This window comes from Psittacula echo, assembly GCF_963264785.1.
Source record: "Psittacula echo genome assembly, chromosome: 4".
NCBI lineage: Eukaryota > Metazoa > Chordata > Aves > Psittaciformes > Psittacidae > Psittacula > Psittacula echo.
In genome coordinates this window covers 29,274,674-29,290,847 of record NC_137738.1, presented here as the reverse complement: position 1 = coordinate 29,290,847, position 16,174 = coordinate 29,274,674, and the positions used below count along the sequence as shown (strand labels likewise).

Below are 16,174 nucleotides of genomic sequence, written 5' to 3'. Positions count from 1 at the left end.
GCACAGGCAGAAACTTAAAATCACAGAGAAAAGGATAAGATTTTGAAGTTGTAAATTGTGAGGTCTAAGACACCTCCAAAAATCCCAGTACTAGCTATAACGGTTGTGATGGACATGAACAATAAAAAACAGAACCCACAGTTGAATGCGGTTTTATTTTGTTTATCTGTGTAACTTTATAAGTGGATGTGGCATTCAGCTCATACCACAAGCTTTTTAGTATTAGCACTGTGAGAAATTTGACAAAGGAAAGACATGACAAAGGAAAGGAAAAGAAAACAAAGAAAAAAGGAATAGAAGAAATGCTGACATAAAAAGTAAGAAGATAGACAAAGTGCAGAGTATACACGGGAGAACAGGAAAAATATAATTATTTAAAGTGTTTAAAATCACTCTTCCTGGTAAAAGGGCAACACAGAAATCAGTCTGGGCCTGCTTGCTGGCTCTTACGCATCTTTGGACAGGCAGCAGTTTTCTTCCTGGCAAATATCTAGCAAGTTATTTATGTAGGCTGGAGCCCTGTCCATTCCACAGGCCTCTGAGAGTGCTTACAATCCTACCTGATTCAAGCAGCTGACAGTAAAACTTAGATTTGACGGATGTTGTGATTTTCATCCCGGAGCACAGAGTCCATAAAAAGGGTGACTTGAAATACTGAACATATTTGCTCAGAAGTGTCTTTACTGTTATTTTCAGAAAAATCTTTGGATGTCCCTTTTTCATCTCTTTTTTTTTTTTGCTCTTTTTCTGCCTGATACGACTTGGTAGGGCAGTGCAGAGGTCTGCAAGTATTCAGGTGAGAAGGAGGAAAAAAATATGATTCTGTCTTTAGTTCTCATGGTCTCTGCTTGTGTGTTTGAGGCCAGGAGTATATGCTTATTTGCTCAATCAATTCTGAAAGAACCCGTTCTTTGAGCACAAAAGCTTGCCTCACAAATTCAACTTATTTCTTTCTGATCCAGCGTCTGAACAATAGATTTTTTTAATCCTGTTTTTAGGTTTTACATTTTTTTAATTTTGTTTTCATATGTCCCAACTTCAGATTTTTTTCCACCTGTTCTTTTGCAATGCTAGAATTGTGAGTGGCTGCCAAACATGGTCTCCCGGCCTTTGCATCTTTACTAGAGGAGTCAGGGATGTTACAGCAGTAGAGGTTTCACAAAGCTTACACACTGTTTCTAATGGTGGAAAACATGTACAACTACATTTAAATGCACCTCATATCTGGTGCTTTACAAACAACTGGCCAGGAGTAGGCTGGTGGTGAAGAATGTAGAGGTTATGCCCAGTTAATTTTTATATACTTCATGTATCCTAGATAATTAAAAGGTTAAGAAATAGCTGTTACTGAATTATTAATATTGATGGCATAATGATGTATTTCATATGATTTGAGGTCGTTAAGGTGTTGTAGATAGACAGCGTGTTATATGCAAATATGCAAGGAAAAGCAATTGCCTGCTAAGTCCAAAAGGGTCATTACAAAAACTGCCAGGCTGTCAGGGTATGAGACACTAGTTTCTCATCTTCAGCCACAACTGCACAGGGAACTGATGGCTTTTTGGGAATTGACATTTGAAATGGCTGAAAAGTTACAAAAGACAGAAGGAAGGTTGGTAGAGTTGTCAGGAGCAGCTAGCAAAGGGCAGCTTCTGCCAAACAAAACTGTTGAGCCTTCTGAAGTTCCCAGGGAAAGACAAACTGCAGGAAGACAGTTTCCCCTGTATTCTCACAACTAATATCAATAAATGCTATATATCGTGGTAGCCTAATGGCAGGTGGCCTCACTGAACAATCACAGTCACCACATCATGAGTTGTTCCTAAGCCACCTGGTCAAAAAGTGGGCAGTTCCCTTAAACTGCACCAGTAGAGAGGAAAAGGTGTAGGCAAAGGTTCACTGAAGGAGCTACATGGGTATCATAATTATGACAAGAGACATGCAAATTTGTGTTGTATTTGTGGGCCATTCACCTTTAAACATCTTTACTCAATCTGCTGTTGGTTGTAGGAGACCCAGTGGCCTTCAGAAAATGAATAATCTCTGTCATATTTCTCCTACATGTCCATTTTTGAGGAAGTATTGCCCTGGGCTAATCCCAGTGCTCATTTCCCCTGTGTTGCTGAAGACAATGAAGACTGAGTGATTTTGGGATGCTCTTAATCCCCAGCAGTGTCAGACAGGTTTGGAGCAGCTTGGCAAACATCTGATTCCGTTGTAAATGTAAAGCTTCATGCACAAAACCTCACAATTCTATTCCTGCCCATGGGCACTGAATTAATTTTTCTTTAAAATTCAAAGGAACAGAAAAACTGACAAAAAATTTCCCTTCAAAAGCATGGTTAAGACATGAATGTTTCCTGTCGAATTCCTAAAGCGCAAGTCTGAAAATTAAATTCACATAGTCCCGTGCTGAAATTTTGAGACTTAAGCTAGCTTTATTTCTTATATTTTGTGGAATTCGGCAGTATTATTTGAAATGCAGCTGTTCTGTATGCACAAAACCACGAGAGCGTCTCAGAAAATATTGGAAACAGTTAGTATTTTATTAGATTTGGAAACAAAATTGGTCAGTGCTGTCGCTCCAGTAACACTTACTGCAGTTACAGACAGAAAGTTTAAAAAAAAAAAAAAACCCTGAAGAAGGAATTCTCACCAGGATTTTGTATCCTTGTCTAGGAACTGTTGGATATATGGTCACATATGCAACCTGCAGCCTTTATGGATAACTCAGATTTGACTGTTATCTGTAGCATTGCGTATATGATCAAAATTGAAGATACGACATTCAAGTATAGCAGTCTCTGCTTGGTGCAGTCTGGCAAACACCGCTAGCCAGACAGGTTTTAATCCTCTTTCCTTCACTGCCTTGTTCTGTGAATTCAAGACATGATACTGAAAGAAGCTGAACTGTTTTGGCATAGGAAGCTTTGGAAAGACATCATCATCCTTACAGCTCAGCTAATATTGCAGAGAAAGACTGTATGTAAATTTAACAAAATGTGAATTTTTTCTGAGTGGAGGTTGTGAATGTAGGAGGTGTGCAAACAGAACAGTGATGGATGGTCACCAGACAGCATGTCTAAATACAGATTTCAGAATGATTGCAAGACAGCAAACGTCACTTCCAAAATAGCTATTATTTGTGTTGAAAATGTGCTTTTAACATCTATGTTTGGGGGGGGGGGGGGGGTTCAGTTGGGAAATAAAAGAAGATTAGGATATTATTAAGTGGTAGACAAACAAAACTAATAACAGCATTCAAGTAGAACAAGCCCCTCAGAAACAGACTAATAATTATTTGTGGAGGATATTCAGCAAATTACTTAAACTAAAGGGAAGGATGATCTGTTTCTGACAGGTTGTGGGCAGTGTTGGTTTCATGCATGTATTTGACTCCCGGCAGATGAATTCATTCTGGCGTGAGATGGAATCTATTAGGAAATTGGCTACACAAATAAAAGTCCACACTCCATTTCCTTTAGGGTTGCTAAGCACAACAATTACTGCCCTCAGTGGTGAGGCAAGCACTTGAATTAATAAATGCCCCATTAATAAGTACACTATACACAAAAATGTCTGAACTGGAAAAATACCAACTATGCACATTACTAACTGGGCACATGATTCATAAACTAGCTGTTAAGAAAAAAGTCAAAGGTTGTAGCACACATAACTGTGAGAATTTAGTTTTGTCTTGAATCTACCTTTTCCATGTCAATAAGAAATATTTCAGAAAAGTGGTGGTGATGCATGAGCTCAAAAGCAGTATTTTTCTGGATGTTTGCACACTTGTATGTGGGTTTATGTGACTCTAATTTCTTAATCTAAAATGAAGAAGGGTAACTGACTGTAACAAAACCAGTTCCATCAAATTACAGATTCTACAAATTCTTCAAACCGGGCAAATTCTAACTATCTCATCCTGGATTTGTAATCTGACCTTGCCTTTTTCATGTGAAGCATCGGTTTTTTTGACCGGCAATGAAAGTCTGCTTTCTCCAGTTTTGAAGCCTCAAGAGTTTCCTATCTGCATTAGTAAACTGTCTGCCATCCAAACATCCACCATCTTCTCCCCGTTGCCACTTGAATTCGAGAGTGGTGTTATAAATCAAAAAGAAAAGCCATAAATCTGACTTTAAATTTTACCCTGAGTGCATCCTCAGGGTTACCTGAGGTTTACATTGCTTATACTGTAAGATGCTTATTGTAAATTCAACTAAACATAATCCAGCAGCAAATGTGTTAAGGCTTAGGGAGATGGGAGGCTGTAGCGTGATGCAAGTTACAGAAAGTAACAAGCCTGCTGCCAAATGTAGCTCTCACTGCAGAGCCCTTGGAACACAGTCCTCAGACACCCTGGTCTTCATTAAACAAACACAACTTTTTGTTACTGTGATACATGGCTGATATTTTTATGCACAGTGTAAGACAGGGGCCTAGTGTGGATCTCTGGTGTGTGTGTGTGTGCCTGTAAGGGCAGCAAGAGAAATCAGAGACTGACAGATTTAAAATTTCTGGGATGAGGGTCGAGCAGAGCCATATCGGACAGGGTCAGCCCCAGGCAGCAATACTTCACACACACACACTGGGCAAAAGATTTCCAAAAGCCTGCAAGGAGTTGGATGTCCTATCCCCAATTTGAAACCAGTCTTAGTTGGATACTAATTGTTCATGGTCCCTTGAAAGCTTCTTTGGGTTGACTACCTTGGACACTGAAGAGGCTTGAGTGATGTGGTTGTGCAGGGCATCATCATCATCATAGGAGAAAGGAGGACAGGAGGTTTGAAGGCTTAGATGCCTCCTAGTTCTCTTGTAGCACCACTGGCAGAGGTGCACCAGTCTCTGCTAAGCAGTGCCCTTGGAGACCACATAGAATCATAGAATAGTTAGGGTTGGAAAGGACCTTAAGATCATCTAGTTCCAATCCCCCTGCCATGGGCAGGGACACCCCACACTAAACCATGCCACCCAAGGCCTCGTCCAACCTGGCCTTGAACACCACCAAGGATGGAGCATTCACAACCTCCTTGGGCAACCCATTCCAGTGCCTCACCACCCTCTCAGTAAAGAATTTCTTCCTTATATCCAATAGGCAAGCAGAGGTCCATCCAACTGCTGGAGATACTGCCATACAAGTCTTTGACATTTGCAGTTCTAGGCTTTAGTAAAACATTGCAGGCCTGGAACATGTTAACAGCTGCACAAATCCTGCAATATTAAACATATGCAGAGTTAAAATAACATGCTATTAAAAACAAAAAGTCTTGTTTTCAGTGTAATTCTCTAGGTGAGCAACGCCATCCTCCAAGTAAAATAACGTTGTTACTATGCATACATAATATACTCTACTTTCCTTCAATATATGAGAGCATAAACCTTGCAGAAAGGAAAGAGTGTAAGTACCCAGCAGCAAAGACTTTTTAATAAATGTCCTTTAGATTTTTATGAATGTCCCATCGACTACAAGATACAGCCAGTAGAGAAGGCTGATAGTCTTGCCTTGCACAGCCATGTACCTGTAGGAAAAGTAGGTGAAATATGGATGTAAAATGTTGATTTAGTAGTTTCCTGCTTACCTAGCAGGGGCTCCAATGATCCTGGAAGGCAAGCTCAGAGGAGAAGCTGGTCAGGGTTATCCATATTCTGATGTTACTAGTCATCTGAATCTGAGGGAGTCACTTAAAATCTGTGCTTGTATTTTACTCACCAGTGAGGCTGACGTTTCTTTACTGAGGCAGTGCAAAGTGAATTAAAATTTTATAACATGCTTTGAAATCCTCAGATAAAAGGCACTGCAACATTGCAAAATATTTCATGGGCAGGACCATCCAAGGTGAGATCTGCCTCCTTTTTTATGTAACTTCTTTCGAAGATCAGAAACTACTCCAAGGTGAAATAGTGCAATGAAACAAGATGAACCCACAGTTTCCTACATGCCTATGATCTGTAACATCACAGGAAGCTGAATGAATCATATACTTCTACTCAGAAGGCCTGGAAATATCCATGAAAGCCAGGGTTTTTTCATTTGACCAAGCCAAGCTTTTGTGGTCCTTGCACTGAGCACACGAATATACTCTCAAGAAAGATCACTTTGAGAGGAGCCTAATGATTTTTATTGTAAAGCTCATCCCAAAGGCTGGCACAGAAGAGGCATAGAAAGCGTAAACCATTCCTGAGCTTCATCAGAGCACTGATCACGAGGTGAGACCTGTGCAGACTAGCAGTTCACACTTGACCCCCCCAAGAAAGCTCACCTCTCAAATACAGAGAGCTGTCCTGCTGGCACAAGTAAGGTGGTATTTTCCCACGGTTTGCTAAATGGTCTGTCGGGGCTGCTTTTTGGTAGCTAGTACTTGTATAATTAACAAGTACTTTGGAATGTTTGTGGAGTATTGATGGCTGAACAGTCTTGTTTGCAAAGTCCACTCTTTCAGTTTAATCAAGTCTTAAGAAATGTTGAGTATTTGCTTCTTTGTCTGCTGATGCATCTTGTATTGGAACATGGTAAATGCACTAAGTATTTTTATATCCATGGAAGAAATCACGGGGAGTCAAGTGCGCTGAGCTCACCATGCTCAGCAACTTTGCTTGTAGTGGTACAGTCTTTCTTACATGTTTCATATTCATTCGGATGTGATCTCTCCTGGATCCACTTGCGTTAAGTCTTGTTAACTGATAGCAGTTAGACTTCTGCATATTGACAGAAGGGTAAATCTGCCACGCATTTTTGGTGTGTCATGACTGGGGGTCTTAAAATTATTGCTGGAAAAAAAGCACTATAAAAAGTTGCTACATACAAGTGGCATCCAGTTGTGAAATGCTGCATTTTATTTAACTTGTATGTAGGTATGGGGGTACTTTGTTTCATGCCTCAAAAAGAAGGTGGTAAGCTCTGTTAAGAAAGCTATAGAGTATGCTACTGCAAGTATTGGGATATTATGGATAAATCAATGGTGTATCCTCATCTGGACTGTTGTGTCTAATCTTGGCCTCCCTCTTATAAAGACACAGCAGGAACAGAAAAGCTGTACAAAGGATGCGAGAAATTATTAACGGCACGCATGAAAATCGACTCAGAACAGTGACTAGATTTGAAGGAAAATAGAGGAGGGATAATACGGGCAAGTAAGAAATTGGTTTGGAAAGTGTCAACTACCCTTTCCCGTAAGACAATAAGAAGGGTACTAGGCAGATCGCGAAAGCCAGCAGAAATCACCGAGGCCGTGATCCCGGCTCGCTCCGGGAATCCCTGGCGCACCGGCGGCGGCAGCAGCGGTGGCCGCAGCCGCATTACGGGCAGGGCTCGCTGTCTGCTCTGCCTGAGCGGCGGTGCCCGGGAAGCGCAGCCCCGGAGCCAGGCACACTGCGAACTGACGCTCCGAGGCCGGACTGCGGGGCAGGAGCCGACCGGAGCTGGGAGGGGAACGGCGACCGCAGCGCGACCCTCACCGGGGCGTCCGGGCGCCACCTCCGCCTCGACCCAAGGGAGTGAGGGGGCGGCCCCGAGAGCCCTGGGGGCGGTCGTGGGGGGGCTGTGCCGGTGACGTCGGGTTTGCAGCAGCCCCGAGCGGCAGCGGGCGGGCGAGCCCGCCGCCCGGTGCTGCGGCAGAGGGCGGCGGAGCCGGGAGCCGAACCGGGGGAGCTCCGCCGAGGAGGGCTCCGGCGGCGCCAGGATGTAGGCGCGGGGCGGCGGGGAGCTGCCGCCGGTGACGGGCTCGCCATGAAGAAGCACTCGGCCAGGGTGGCCCCCCTCAGTGCTTGCAACAGCCCCGTCCTCACCCTCACCAAAGTGGAAGGTAAACGACGGCGCTGGGAGCGAGACGGGGAGACCGGGTACCGCGATGGGGGATGATGCTCGGGGGAGACCGCGTACCGCGACGGGGTAATGCCCAGCTGCGATGGAGCTGCGCTACCCTAGGGTCCCCGCTGCCCGCCCAAGGGTCGCGCAACTCCCCCTCAGCCGGGCATCACAGGCATCCATCAGTGTCCTCCGCCTCTCTCTGCTCCGTCTCTTTCCTCCCCCACGCTCCACAGTCAGAGCTCCTCTCCTGGAGCTCTCCTCGGGGCCCCGGAGCATCGCCCAAGCCCCTGGACAAGTACGTGCCAGGTGGGACCCTTCGGGGAAGGAAGGAGGATGCTGGACAGATTTACCCTCCCCCATGGGAACACAGTCCCGTGTTCCAACCATCTCTTCTCATCCCTAATCCAGGTGCGTGGTAGCAGTGGGGCTGGGGAATGGAATCAGAAGAATCATAGAACCAAAAGGGTTGGAAAAGATCTTTAAGATCATCAAGTCCAACCTTTAGCCCAGGACTGCCAATTCCACCCCTAAACCATATCATGGAGGGACATCAGGAGCCCAGGAGTAGTGAGGGGTTGGCAGACCTTCAGGGATCATTGGAAACTTTCAGGGATCATGGCTGGGTACTTTAAAAAGGGCAGTGATGTGCTCAGGAGGGTTTTCTAGAGAGTTCTGAAGCTCTGGGTGTTGCTGATCGTGAGGTCTGGGGTGAGGAGCTGCTATCTTGGGTAGAAACCTATAGACCATGCCCTAAGAGAGGCAGAACGGGTGAGGTGGAGAGGGTGATGTGGAGGCAGTAGGGTGCAGGTCAGGAAGAGGAGCCCATCTGAGGAGTGGATATGGACGTCAGTTCCTGAAGGAAGGGCAAAGAGGAAGCCACTGGTTTGGGGGATCCACTGAGGAATGTGGTAGTTGGTTGAACGAATAGGATTGATGAGAGGAAAAATATTGCCTGAGAGGACTGGAAGGCGGAAAGGGAGAAAGGGATGAGCAAGATGAGGCAGAGGAAGAATGATTCAGAAAAGGAAGTTATTGAACAGTAAAGTACAAACTTGAGACTCCATAGAAAGCTCACGAAGGAGAAAAAAAGTAATATTGAAAAACTGAGGAACAAAGAAAGGAGAAGAAGAAATGCCAGCAATAGCTCTGTGGAGGAGAAGGTGAGAACATGCAGAAATGCCTGAGAGAGGGAAAGGAACTGAAATCGGCAAGGAAAAGTGGAAAATCAGGAGTACCTGAAGGTTGTTATTTCAGTTCATGGAGAGCACAGCTGTTGCATTCCCCCAGCATAAAAAGCACTTGCTTTCAGTTTTCTGACCAGAAGAAGAACAGGCCTGATCTTCATTATACTATAATTAGAATTTTTAAAAAGCTCTTGGATTTAGCCTTGTGCATAGTAGAGGGTTTCTCCCAAGGTTTGCATTGGAGGCTTCTCTGGGTACAGAGCATGTCTCCCTTCTTTTTGGTGCACTGCACATGCTTTATGAATCATAAATAATAATAACCCACCAGGTCCCAGCTTTGAAATGTGGGTCATCTCATTCCTCTTCTCACAGTTCAAATACAGTTTATTGCCTACCTTTTATAGAAACAGAACCAGTGCGATCTTTCCCTATGCCATAAAATTGAATCCTTTCAAGCATTTCCATGTCAGCTCTGCATACCAACTCTCAGACACCCTATTGCCACTCACCAGGGACTTTGTTGACCTAGTTGGACTTTTCCTTCTTTACTTGAGACTCTTTTTTCCTTTATCATCAGTGACAAAATCTATATTGCCTTGATGGTGTATGATAGGGCCCAGAGGTTGTACAGAGGCAGATAAGAGTTTCCTTTGTTGTTTGCTTCCTTTTAATGAAACAGACTGGCTTTGTTTGAGAGCTTCTTTTTCCACATCGACATTTCCTTTCAGACTAATATTGAATTTTGACAGCTGCTGTTTAGAGCCATATGAAAAAGCCAAGTGTAGTTACAGGCAAAAATAAGGTGAGGCAGTGGGCACACTGTGCACTGCTTGCTTCCGTCGGTCTGGCTGCCAGACCTCTAGTAAAGATTTGCTTTCCTAAACTTCTCTGGTATCCTAAGTCCCCTGCAAAGGCATAGCCAGTGCTGCAAATACAAGGCAACAAAAACTTTCTTCTGCTTCACAGTTATGATTATTTTCTCACCTATCAGCCAGCATCAAAGCATTTCAAGGATCTCTGGCAGAACCACTAGGAATATGTTTCACTCTGGGATAGTTAGCCAAGAGGAGCCTTTCATTGATTTGCATTGCTGTAAAGCCTTCCAGCAGTCCCTCTATTTTCCTGTTGGTGCAGTAGCTTCTTTGCTTTAAAAGGGAGATAAGGACTTTGTGAGTCTTCACAAGCGTGACTGTCATTTCAAATTACTTCAGAGATTGAATCATCAGTATGCTCTGAGCCTGCTGTACCAGCACTTCCCAAGATGAGTGTATCTTCTTGCATCACCCGGGCAGGCAGTAACCATACCATGTGTTTTGTATGCCTGGCACCATTGCACACTCTTCATATATTGAGAAATGTAGGCTCGGTGCCTGATTCATGCTTGTTCATCTTCCTGTTGTTGTTTTTCTCACCAGTTTCTGTCCATACTGGAGGGGCCATTCCTCTCAGACCAGCCAGTTGACTGGTTTCACCCTGTTTGTACACGAAAGCACAGTGTACTTTGAAGACTGATTTCCCTTCCTTAGGAAAGTAAATATTTCACTCTCTGCTCTGCATCCTCCACAGACAGGTAACATCAGCTTTCATGAGGAGCTGTGGGACAATCACCTTGCCAGAGAAGAAACATCCCTCACTTAATTAGCCCATACTTAGAGCTACTTATTCCCAGGTTTCCAGCACCTAGGAAATGGTATTTCAGCTTCCCAATACAGCACATTCCCTCTGCACTGTTCTCTTGGGAAGAGTGACTAGTGATGTTCAAAGTTGCTTATAATGCAAATAATAACCTCTCTACTTCCAATTATTACACATAAATGTTTAAACTGAGTTGCTGTGGAACCAGATTCGGCCACATGCTCAGCTGGAGTAACCTTGTCTGCGTTGCTGGAGTTGCAGGGAATGATACAAGTACAAATAAGAAATGAGTTTGGCCTTTTAACATATTTGCATGCCTGCAGGGGAGTCATCACAAGCGTATCAACACTGTAATCACTTTAACAAAAAATCTTCTTTACTTCAGAAAGCACGAACTGAAGATCCCGAGCACAGCAAAAACTTCCATGAGTGGCAGTCTGATTCCTTAAGAGATGCAGTTCTTATTATCCTCATTTTGCAGATGGAGCAGCCGAGAAACTGCAGAATGAAGCAACTTGCCTAAAATCAAGCAGCACGTCATTTCACTGAGCAGGCAAGAAAAGACTGACAGTAGGTAGGAATGGACCCCCAAACTTCCCACACATGTTCTCTTGGCCACGGGAGGGCACTGTCATGAATGGATGCAATATAGCGGGGACAACTTTTACTGAAATCAGTGGCTTCAGCTTCCTACTAAAACTTCCTTTTTGGGAGATAAGCTCAAGTGCTGCATAAATATATCTCTGGATAAATACTGTGTAACTGTTAGTGTTCCGCTGGTGGCATTGAAAGATTTTGGTAGTTGGGCCATACTTGTTTATACTTGGAGCACTTGCGCAGACAGTGTGAAAAATCACATCTGTCAGCATCTGTAGAAGCAAGAATTGTGCCCACTGATCTTTTTTATACAACAGCTATACGTGATAGAAATATGCACTACTTGTATGTTCTTGAAAGCAGAAGCAGCTGGAGAGCAGGAGAGGACTGTGGCTCAGCTAGGGCATTTGGTTTGTGTGTGCTTCCCCACTGAAGTGGCCTTCATGAGGAATGCATGCTGGCTTCTGTGCAGAGTAATAACTTGCAAAATACTCACTTTTGGTCAGACAGTCTTCAATGTGAGCATTCACTATTAGGGCAGATCATCAAACCCACCTGGTGCTTGCTCCATAGTTGTGGTAGCAGCTTTTGCTGATTCCTGACCAGAGCTGTGATGAGGTGAATGACCTAGAGGTGAAGGTAGTGCTAACAAGTTTGCATGCAGCTACAGGACTGAACAGAAGTGTAAATTTGCTGTGTGTCTGCTTCTCCATGATGCCACCAGCATGCGCTGTGATATGACAGGGTGAAGTCAATATGACTTACTCCCCTGATGGAAAAACAGTGCACTCTTCCATGTTTACTGCGGGTACTGTTAAGTGCACATAGGCTGTAATTACACTCTGGCTTTGCCACAAGGCAACTTTTGCCCAGATTTCCTATTCCTTGCAGTATTTTCAGTTAACCCACCAGCATATCTGAACAGATGTCCAAGCTCCTGCTCCAAAGGCGTGAGGAGTTTCTTGTTGCATAACACCTGGTTCCCTTCCCAAATGGCACCATGCTTTCTTAAGCTTTAAACAGCCTCAAAATGAGCCACTCTTAGATGTGCTAGGCTTACCCACTGGGGGTTCCCACCAGCTCCTCTTTGATCATGTCCCACCAGTGACAGGACAAGGGGTAGCGGGTTCAAACTTAAACAGGGGAAGTTTAGATTGGATCTAAGGAAGAAATTCTTTACTGAGAGGGTGGTGAGGCACTGGAATGGGTTGCCCAGGGAGGTTGTGAATGCTCCATCCTTGGCGGTGTTCAAGGCCAGGCTGGATGAGGCCTTGGGTGGCATGGTTTAGTGTGAGGTGTCCCTGCCCATGGCAGGGGGGTTGGAACTAGATGATCTCAAGGTCCTTTCCAACCCTAACTATTCTATGATTCTATGATTCTATGATTTCATATACTATCTCGCCTGTGCAAACTCATAAGCTATAGTTTGTAGGTGACTCATTACTTCCGCACTGTGTCCCCCCTCCCCAAAAGATGCAAAAATAAAATGAGACTATTTTAATGTTACTAAACAAATGCCAGAGCAGGAACTTTAATGTATCATGAAGCTGGAAGATAAATTATTAAAGATGTATCCAAGGTTCCTTACTTTAGTGTCTGAAAAGAGCCAACATGCACGTGCTATGGACAAACAATAGTTTCATTTACAATGACAGAACTTACAGATAACAGCAACCTTGGATCATCTTCTCAGATTTTTCTGTAGATCACAGACCATTATGTTTAACCCACTTGCCCCTAGATGAAGCAAGGTGCATTTTCCAGTCATCTTTAATCAATTTAGGCATTTGCTTTCAAAAAATCAGGTTACTAATCCACCTATTTAATTACAGATTTCTCCTATGAGAAGTTGAAACAAGACATAGTAAAAAATAAATATTAAATCACTGCAATGAGTCATTTGTTGTCTCCCATTTTAATTTTATAATTCTTGTTAAAGAAATCTTGTCTCTGTTTCCCAATGGCTGACATTTGTAAACACCAGGATTTGTAGCATAGGAGTAGTTCAGCATAAAAGACAGAGTTCAAACAAGGTTAGTAGTTCAACATAAAAGTCTATGGCAGCTCAACATGTATTCCCCAGGAATCTACCAGTTATAAGCCTCATATACAGCATTATTTATGTTGTAGCTTTCCTAGCACATTATACTCAGCACAGCACATTCACTTACATACTAAGCAGCTCCCTCCACTTGGCTGGAGTACCATTGCCAGCCTTTAGTCTACAGCCCAGTTAATCTTTGTTAATTATAAACCATGAGATGCCACTGCAGACCTGGAGAACATCCCGCAGAAGCAGGAATTTGTCCAATAAAAAAGTAGATTTACTTTATAATCTTCACTGAGTTTTGCTGACAGCCACTACAGAATAAGATCAAAGGCAACAGGAGCCAAGGTGTTTTTAGCGGTGCAGATATGGCTTGCTTTTACAGAGAGCTCCCCACCAACTGTGTAGATACCACGTAGTGGAGAAACCAGCTACCTTCTCTGATGTTAACTGCCCAGTTCCAGGAACCTGGCTCCACTCTACCTGTGCATAATGCAGGGCATAATAACCTGGCATGGAAATTTTGTGAGTCCTACTCAAGGCATGGATTTTTCCATAGGATCTAGCACCGTTTTGTTATACACTGACTTTTCTTGAGGTAATAGGTACACATTTTACTTAGTATCATTACTTCTGGCCAAAACCTCCTCAAATGACAAAAAAAAAAAAGAAAGAGCCCTGCGAGCCTTGTAATTCAGTCATGGAGAATTCAGAATTGAAGAAGTATGATCTAGAGATGCCCTTTTCCACATTCTCCTCAAATTCCCTAGTGCAAGTCTCAGCAAGGATGATATTGTGTTTATGGCTGACAAAGGCACGAGTCTGTCTTCTATAGTGATTGAAACAAGTGAAGAATAGTGGGTTACGAAAGCCTTTCTCACTGAAAAGAGGAAAAGGCAAGTATCAGAGAGAATACAGAAACTAGGTTTTTTGCATTGGAAAGGAATACGCATGAGTCTCAAGGCAGAAAATTAACTCTATCCCAACCAAAATCAGGACAGTAATGTATTTTTGCTAGGAATTATACTGAGCGCCTTTGTGCCACCATGGGTCCAGCCAAACCTAGGTTTGTTATCAAAGGAGACCCAGCTTTTGCTAAACTTTCTGGTGAAAGGTGGAGAGCATCCTCTTCTTTCTTCTGGTAGATCTTTGAGCAGCAGAATGATGGGAGCTTGTCTGGATTACATGTGCATTACTCCAACCACTGTGAGCACGCTCAAGTTCATGTCAAGTCTATGGTAATATCTGGTTATTGGTTGACAGACAACATCTGCTCCAACAATCTTGTTCTGGATGCAGGACCTAAAAAAACATTGTGTTTGAGGTTCAATAGCAGGTAACCCCTTTAGCTTCAAAGAAATCGGTTGGAGTTAGAATTCAGTATGCAAGAAACCAACGGGCTATAGCAAAATCTTTTGTCTAAAATTGTGTTTCCTTGAAAGCCAAGCAGCTCTGAATTTTGGAAAGCTCCATCAGGGAGAAAGAACATCATCTTGGTTTTGATAAAATGCAGCCAGCATAGCCTCCACAGTTAACATAAATTCGCTTACCTCTTAATATAAATACCTGAACATATGTACTGATATAAATGTGCTATTTATATAAGTAGTTAGATTCCCTTGGATATAAAACTATTACTCAAGAAAGACACGAGGCACTCAAATGCCTGGCTAATTAATACAGTAGTTTCCCTCAGAGAATTCAGTCTGTTTTTTTCACCAGAACAGACAATCGTCTCTCAAACCTTTGTTCAGAGTGAAATTTGCACAGACTCTGATCAAAATTTGCCGGGAATAATGTTCTGGTTCTAAGTTATTTTTGTTCTAATGAAAGTTCTGCTTCCATAGAGATGCTGGTCTCCTCACACTAAATGGCAAAACTTCCAGTGACATTGCCAGGCAACTCATTGTAAGCTTCAGTCCAACTTTTATTTAAGAAGGGAATAATGAGGAAAAAAAAAATCTTTTTCCATGCTATCAAGAATATGTACCTCATAATCAGGATTATTCCTTACATGCTTTTACAATTGTTACTTTCCAGTGCCACAATGCTGATACTGTAATAAGCACCCAGTATCTTCCATTTTCACTCTGGATTCCAGTCATGAATTCTGATTAATAATAAAAAGGACAGTATTTAGGGGAGCTCCCCACCCCACAAAATTCAAAGTTGGAATATCATAAATTAATGAGGCCCATTCAAATGCAGCAGTTTTAATAGAATTTCTAAGCAGTTGCCTCTGAAGATAAATTAAGTGGATTAAAGTCTAAATTGCTGTGGTATGGAGTTGGTAATTTTTCAGCTCACTATCGCTAGCAGGAATTAGAACATACATTTTGCAGGAAGCCTCACTGGAGTATTTGGCAGAGGAAGGAATGTGTATGTGTGCTAAGGAGGAGAATTTAGCATATATTCGGCAAATATGTGAGATTATTTAATTCCAACTATTAATAAGTTTAGGTATAATATTTGGTGCAGGATAAACCAGGAATTAATATATAATAACTGTTAGTGATAGAAAACACTATATCTGTTGTTAATAGTTTAGGATTTGGGTGTACCTGTTACAAGAAATTTATGCCTGTTTGGTAGAAGTTAAGTATATGGATGATCTGATGATATCAGTGATATGGGACAGATTTCCACAGACAAAAGGACAGGAGAATCAACTTGCTTGCTGGTGAGCCAGTAGACCTATTTTCTAACCTGCAGAAATTAGGGTGAGATGATCAGGCAAGTTTGAAAATCCTGCATGGATACACTTTACTTTGCATAATTAGTTAATTTATATTATGAATTCCAATAGCAAAAGCAGGTCTGAACTCAGAATGCATTTGTCTCATTTTGAATCTGTCTTCATGCAGTTTTCCACATTTCCAGGTACATATATCCCTTATTCTGTAG

At 42.8% G+C, this 16,174-nt stretch overlaps 1 protein-coding gene across 2 annotated transcripts in view; it reads left to right on the top strand.

The window, feature by feature from the left end:
- Positions 1-16,174, top strand: part of SLC35F3 (solute carrier family 35 member F3) — a gene marked incomplete at both ends in the record, with an annotated part of 168,597 nt that overhangs the window by 102,988 nt on the left and 49,435 nt on the right. The window contains one exon of one of the 2 annotated variants that reach the window (XM_080616884.1): positions 7,727-7,802. The exons of the other annotated variant lie outside the window; for it this stretch is intronic. Within the exon in view, the coding sequence (XP_080473010.1) occupies positions 7,727-7,802 (76 nt within the window). Of the gene's footprint in view, positions 1-7,726; positions 7,803-16,174 lie in introns of those variants that run through there. 2 annotated transcript variants of the gene reach the window in all.